Source organism: Tachysurus vachellii, chromosome 1, assembly GCF_030014155.1.
Source record: "Tachysurus vachellii isolate PV-2020 chromosome 1, HZAU_Pvac_v1, whole genome shotgun sequence".
In the NCBI taxonomy this organism is placed as follows: Eukaryota; Metazoa; Chordata; class Actinopteri; order Siluriformes; family Bagridae; genus Tachysurus; species Tachysurus vachellii.
In genome coordinates, this window is record NC_083460.1 from 134,044 (window position 1) to 141,828 (window position 7,785).

A 7,785-nucleotide genomic window follows, 5' to 3' on the forward strand; every position below is an offset into this window, starting at 1 on the left:
GACAACACACCTGAGGAGATGAATGAGTACAATTAATGTCCATGGAAACCAAAGAGTGGGCGGAGCAAACAATTAGCCACAGGGAAAGACAGCAGACAGACTCATTACAGAGCCCCCCCCTAGGCACTCCAACGCAGAACCGGAGGGTGGTGGAGCGGAGGCGGAACCGGGGGCGGGAAGGCGGGCCAGGTCCATGTGGCGGCAGAGGGCAGGGCAGAGCCGGCGATGCTGGAGGCCAGGGCGGAGCCGGCAGAGCAGGAGGCCAGGGCATGACTGGAGACCAGGGTGGCGCCGCAGGCAGAGTCAGCGACCAGAGCAGGACCGGAGGCCAGGGTGGCGCCGCAGGCAGAGCCATTGACCAGAGCAGGACCGGAGGCCAGGGTGGCGCCGCAGGCAGAGTCAGCGACCAGAGCAGGACCGGAGGCCAGGGTGGCGCCGCAGGCAGAGCCAGCGACCAGAGCAGGACTGGAGACCAGGGTGGCGCCGCAGGCAGAGCCAGCGACCAGAGCAGAGTTGACAGCCAGGGTGGTGCTGGAGGCGCTTTGAACCTATAAGTATGGACAGGAGAGGGAGAGACTGACAGACAGGGAGACAAAACTAGGGACTGACAGAGCAGATAGACAGAGCAGTTTGGTACCAAGCCCTTCAGGCAGGACAGAGAGTCTACGGGGCTTGGGCGCAACCGTACTCGCTGGTTCCGTCAACCCGGTCGGTTCCATCGACCCGGTCGGTTCGGCTGGTTCTGTCGACCTGGTAGGCCCAGCTGGTTCTGTTGACCCGGTCGGACCCATCGACCCGATCGGTCCGGCTGGTTCTGTCGACCCGGTCGGTTCCGTTGACCCGGTCGGCCCGGCCTGGGTCGGTACCGTAGGGCCCCGGGCGTCCGTGGCTGGCCTGGCTCCGCAGCCCACGGACCCCGATGCCTACTGCCCCCCCCCAAAAAATATTTAGGGCCGGTGTCCGACTCCGTCCTGTGCACGGTTAGGGAGGACCCGCCCAGGAGCAACGCTACGTTGGCCAGGTCCGTGAAAGGCCCTACCTCTCGGCCCAATGGCACTAGGTAGCGCAGCCCGTCCTCCAGTCCATGCCGGAACAGGTCCTTAAGAGCCCTCTCCCCAAATATCCACCTCATTGGACAAGTCCAGGAACACCTCTACATATTCCTCCAGTGGGGAATCCCCCTGACATAAACAGAACAAAATCTCTGCTGGATCCATGTGGTTGGTCGTTCTGTTACGATGCAGGACAAAGGCGAGTGAGGATCCAAATGCAGATTTTAAAGTTTTACTCATCCAAAACACAAAAAACAGCTGAACAGACAGGCAGACAGAACAAGGCAGCAAACAGGGCTAACAGGAACAGGCACACCAACATGCAAAAACGACCAACACCAGGGAAGTGAACAAACAGAGTATATATAACTGACAGGAACCAATGACAAAGCAGAGACAATCAGAGACAAAGACAACACACCTGAGGAGATGAATGAGTACAATTAATGTCCATGGAAACCAAAGAGTGGGCGGAGCAAACAATTAGCCACAGGGAAAGACAGCAGACAGAAACAGGACAGAAACACAGACAGACTCATTACAGTGGGTCAGATGGCGATCCAGTCAAGGATGATAATTGTGGGAGACTGTTGGTAAAAATCTCTGCAGTAGCAGACGAAAATGTACATTTAACACAGCGATGTGGCCAAATGTAAATATCGTGTCCAAAGAGAAATTTAAATGAAATGAGATAATGGTCAGAGAAAACTTCTGATTGAGACACTGTGACTATATTTTCTATATTTAGAATGTTATATTTATCTATGTTTATATTTGAGGGTTAGAACAAGATCAAGAGTGTGACCTCCATAATGAGTGAGTCCTATTACATTCTGGTTCACCCCTACTGTGTCTAAGATGGAAACATCTGCTGGTCTCAGAGGATCTTCTAACTTATCAAAATGAATATTAAAGTCTACAACAATTACTGCTTTGTCTAAAGAAACAACTAGACTTGAAATGAAATCTGCAAATTCACAGAGAAATTCAGAATATGGTCCAGGAGGTCTGTAAATAACAAAAAGAGCAACTGACAGTAGACGTATTTTTTGTGGCTACATACATGTTATGTTAGTATGAAGAACTTCGAATGAGTTGAACATGTGTTTAGATTCTTACTTGACATTGAGCTTATTATCATAAATAACCGTGACCCCTCCTCCCCCACCTGTTAGGCACGGCTGATGTGTATAACTATAACCATGTTTCTATTAAATCTGATCAGTAATCAATTCATTAGCCATAAGAGCTTTAGATGCAAGAGATCTTATATTTAACAGTCCTAGCTTCAGATCAAAGGTGCTGGCTGTGCATTCACTATGATCTCATTTTATGTTAATAAGGTCACTAAAGCAAATTATCTGAGTATTTATAGTTTTTTGTTTAGCTCGGGAAACAGACACAGTCTCAATATTGTTGTCACGGAGTCACCAGGTTATTCAGAGGGTTATTCAGAGGGTTAGTCAGAGGGTTAGTCAGAGGGTTAGTCAGAGGGCTCAGTGATTCATCATTAACCAGTGTCAGTACTATGTAATTTTAATCACTGATGTGGTGGGTGGAGCTTATTAACAGCTTAATAAGCTCCACCCACCCACTATTTTTTGCTATATATATATACATATATGTATATATATAGTCAAAAATAGTCAAAACACAGAGTTTTAGAGTAATAATATAAATAATTAAGTGCAGGTTGTGTAACTGCTCTTTCCTGCTTGTGATTATTCCTTTATCATGAAATTGCAGCATTTCAGAAATTATTAATTAAACTGTGTAATTAAACTAAATAATCCATCACACAAACACATAGGTAGGGGTGTTTGTGTGTGTAGTTGTTTGTGTTTGTGTGTGTGTGTGTGTACTCAGTTGATCTTTTAGAGCAGTTATTTTCTGAGCCTCATACTTCTGCAGGAATGTTCTGGATGAAGATCAGACTCACACCTTAACCTCATTTTAGAGATTTTTTGTTTAGTGGGATCAAAAAAGTCCTGAGTGCTGAGTTCAACTAACCTGTTACTCTGAAATGAACTTATTTAAATCTTTTAAGGTGTGTGTTTGTTTCTCAGAGGTAAAGAATAAAGAAATGAAGTGTGTAGAAAAGAGCAGCACCAATATTAATAATCTGATAAACTGAGAGATTCTCATCAAAAAACTTCAATTAAATTTAAATTACTTTTAGAAACTCAAAATGAAAAAACTATTGTGTTAGAAATATGAGTTCTTTTATCTGAGGAGGTTCCTGTATTCATGCTTCAGAATGGTTCGATTTGTAGAAGAAATTTGCACACTTTAAGAAAAAGAAAGATTTCTCAAGAGCTCTTTCTATAGCTCAGGGGTCACAGTCTCACAACATCGCTGGGTTTTAGAATGTACCTTTTGTTTTAAATGCATGATATGAAGTATGACTTGATCAGACCGGTAGACGTACACACAGCAGTGTGGAACAGAGCACATCAGAAAGGTCTGCCACAGGTCATATTCGTCCTTCATCAAGACATCAGGCTGAGCTGGACTGACTGGAGCAGGACGGAGAACCTCAGGCTTAAGGTTAAGCTCACAGACTGCAGCTCAGGATGTAGATCTGCTCACACCAACACTAACAGCTCTGACCTGCCTCCAGTCACTGCTGGATCTCTGTGCTGGTGAACAGAAAAGACAAACATGATAACTACTGAAACACTCACACACACACGTACACACACGTACACTCACACACATACACTCACGCACATATACACACATGTACACACACGTACACTCACACACACACACTCACGTACACAGACTCACGTACACACACTAACGTACACACACTAACGTACACACACACACACACACACACACACAAACACACACGTACACTCACACACATACACTCACGCACATATACACACACGTGCAAACACACACACGTACACTCACACACACACACGTACACACACACACACACCAGATTGTATGGGTAAACTAGACACACTTCTATAAATTCATGGTTCATCACATTTTAGTGATTTATTCCTCATTTAAATTCACTAAAAGTCAGTTAAAAAAAGAATCTTAATGTTTAATATAATTATACAGAAAAATAGCAATTAACATCACATACCATCAATTATCATCATTTAATGCTTATCGAAAATGTGTGTGTGTGTGTGTGTGTGTGTGTGTGTGTGTGTGTGTGTGTGTATTAGTGCTGCTCCGGATGACCATAAATGGTAACAAGGGGAATTTCTTATGATCCACGTGCACTCTTACTAGGCAATAGGAACATGACTGAGACCCTCTGAAGGCCCCGCCCACTATTGCGCTTGTCCACTGAGGGGGCGTGGCTAACGACCTGAAGGAATTCGTTTCCTTAAAATCGGAGAATAAAAAACCTTCATCACTACATATCTCACACACACACACACACACACACACACACACACACACACACACACACACACACACACGAGCATTATTACGTTAATTTGAACCGGAAACACTTCCATAACTGAGTAAAAGACTAAACAGAGCAATGATGCGAATCTCAGTGTTTCACTTTCTCCTGTTCTTCTTCAGCTCAGGGTCTGGTAAGTACACACACACACACACACACACACACACACACACACACACACACACACACACACACACAATGTAACACATAAATAACTGTGTTTTATGTTAAACAGTGTTTATATCAGGTCTTTACGTCACCAGATGAAAGTCTGTATTGAGGTCCTGGCTTCAGCTCGTGTGTGTTATACAGATGTGTGTGTAAAAGCTGGAACATCTGTAAACATTTACGTTACAGAAACAGAACATCAGGAATAATACAGACAGAATTTGACTGATTAGAATTAAACAATGTTAAACAATAAAACTAACAGGACATGAAACAGAGTCCCAGTGAAACAGTGTTAGATTAATGAACATTAACTCAGTGTCTTTTCTCTTCTCAGGTAGTTCTCATCTGCCCCGAGCTCACAATCTGACCTGGACATCTTTTAACTTTAAAACCATCCTGACCTGGAGATCTCACTCTGACCACACACACACTGTGGAGTTCTCCCGGTAAATCAGTTCAAAACACACACACACACACACACTGTGGAGTTCTGGTAAATCAGTTCAACACACACACACACACACACTGTGGAGTTCTCCCGGTAAGTAAGTTCAACACACACACACACACACACACACACACACACACACACACACACTGTGGAGTTCTCCCGGTAAGTCAGTTCAACACACACACACACACACACACACACACACTGTGGAGTTCTCCTGGTAAATCAGTTCAACACACACACACACACACACACACACACTGTGGAGTTCTGGTAAATCAGTTCAACACACACACACACACACACACACACACTGTGGAGTTCTCCCGGTAAATCAGTTCAACACACACACACACTGTGGAGTTCTCCCGGTAAATCAGTTCAAAACACACACACACACACACACACACTGTGGAGTTCTCCCGGTAAATCAGTTCAACACACACACACACACACACACACACACACACACACACACACACTGTGGAGTTCTCCCGGTAAATCAGTTCAACACACACACACACACACGCACACACACACACACACACACACACACACACATTACGTTACTTATCTCTTACATACACAGTAGTGTTATTGTGTGTGTGTGTGTGTTTTTCAGAATAGGGAGAGATAGACTGAGGAATCCTCATTGCATCCAAATCTCTCATCTGGAATGTGACCTCACAGAAGACCTCAGTGACCTTAAAGCTGCCTATACTGCAGATGTTGTGACTGAGCTTATGACCTTTGACCCCATGGAGCTCCCACGCACTCAGTCTAAGCGATTCTGCCCCTATAATGACAGTATGTGTTCTTATTACCCCCTTCCCCTCTGTCTGTTTGCCTGTGTGTAACCCACGGTTAATGTTCTATATGTTGTGTATTGCAGCTGTAATCAGAGCTCCACAGTTCAGTGTAAAGTTAGATGAGAACAAAACGATTGTGCTGCATATCGCTGACCAGCAGACGGCGCTGTACAGACACGGACGCCACCTCACACTCCGAGACGTCTTTAAACACGACCTCAAATACAGCATCATGTACAACAAAGCAGGAAGCACAGGAAAGGTGTGTAAAACCAGTATGTGAGTTTTTATTAGCTCTGTGGCTGAGTTTAACACAGAGCTGCGGTGTGTGTAGATACAGTGATGATATGTGTGTGTGTGTGTGTGTGTGTGTGTGTGTGTGTCTACAGAAGCAGACTTTGGTGTCTGACAGTGAGGTGATGATGAGGGATCTGGATCGAGGACCCAGTTACTGTTTCAGTATTTCAGTGTTCATCGTTTCTCGTAGAGCAAACAGGAAACTGGCCAAGTGGACTTTACCCAAGTGTTCACCTGCACTGACCTCTGACCTCTTCACAGGTTAACACACCTATTGATGATCTAATCTAATATATCAATAGATTGTCTGTCTGTCTGTGTGTCTGTGTGTGTTCAGGGGTTATGAGGCAGTGATTATAAATGTGAACGTGAAAGCTCATGTCTCTGGAGAAGGCAGACTTTATTCCTCATGTCACTACAGCGCCCCCTGAAGGACACACACACGCTGTACATTGTTTATAATGATATAATATACAGCTCTAATCTAATATTTCTTTGTTAATATATTTTAATAATCTTATTGTTGGACTGTATTGTGTGTCTGGTTGTGGTACAGAATTTGACCCGGTGATGCTCAGCGCTGGACTCCTCGTCATTGCGTCTCTGCTCGTTGTCGTCACTGTTGCGATCGTTTGCTGCTGCAGACGGAGAGTAAAAGAAAAGTCGGTAGAGGAGGACGAGGAGAAAGAGAGTCATGTCATTATTAAAGAGGTCTAGACATTAATATTCACGGTTTCATGTAAAATCTGCACTTTAGTTTCTAAGAAACCAAAATATGATATAAATTTGATTTAACAGATCACAATTCAGTTATTAAATATAAAACATAATTATCTCTGATTCTGACATGTAGATTAACAAATACAGATGTTTTTATATCATTTTTATATAATTGTATTTTTATATTGTTAATGTATAGTACATTGATGTTGTATTGCTCATTGAGCTGTAAGTATTGAGGTGTTCTGAAGAAACATTTATTTATTCTGCAAAAACGTGTAAATATAGTTATATAATAGTTATATTATAGTTATATAATAGTTACATAATAGTTATAGTTATATAAGTTATATTATAGTTATATAATAGTTACATAATAGTTATAGTTATATAAGTTATATTATAGTTATATTATAGTTATATAATAGTTATAGTTATATAAGTTATATTATAGTTATATTATAGTTATATTATAGTTATATAATAGTTATAGTTATATAAGTTATATTATAGTTATATTATAGTTATATAATAGTTACATAATCCCTGCGATACGTTTTAGATACAATTTCTATTTTTTTTCTATTTCATAATCACACTTTAATAACAGAGTTTAGCAGAGAATCGTATCTATTCTTTTCCCATTAAAAATAAATAAATGTGTCACATGATCTGGGTGTGTTATTTGTGTTGATGCACTTCATTAGTTTATTTTATTCTTAGTGAACAATATAGAATTAATATTATCAGGATTAGCATACAGATTTCTCTGTCAGTGAAAACAACATATAAGAATATTCATTCATTCATTCATTCATCTTCTACCGCTTATCCGAACTACCTCGG

General features: G+C 42.2%; 1 protein-coding gene across 1 annotated transcript; it reads left to right on the forward strand.

Moving 5' to 3' along the window:
- Positions 1-4,427: 4,427 nt before the first annotated feature.
- Positions 4,428-7,212, forward strand: LOC132856978 (tissue factor-like). Its single transcript, XM_060886930.1, has 6 exons — positions 4,428-4,624; positions 4,997-5,108; positions 5,736-5,920; positions 6,006-6,184; positions 6,312-6,480; positions 6,776-7,212. The coding sequence occupies exons 1-6, from the start codon at positions 4,570-4,572 to the stop codon at positions 6,934-6,936; spliced, it is 861 nt and encodes a 286-aa protein (XP_060742913.1). The 5' UTR covers positions 4,428-4,569; the 3' UTR covers positions 6,937-7,212.
- The last annotated feature ends 573 nt before the right edge of the window (positions 7,213-7,785 follow it).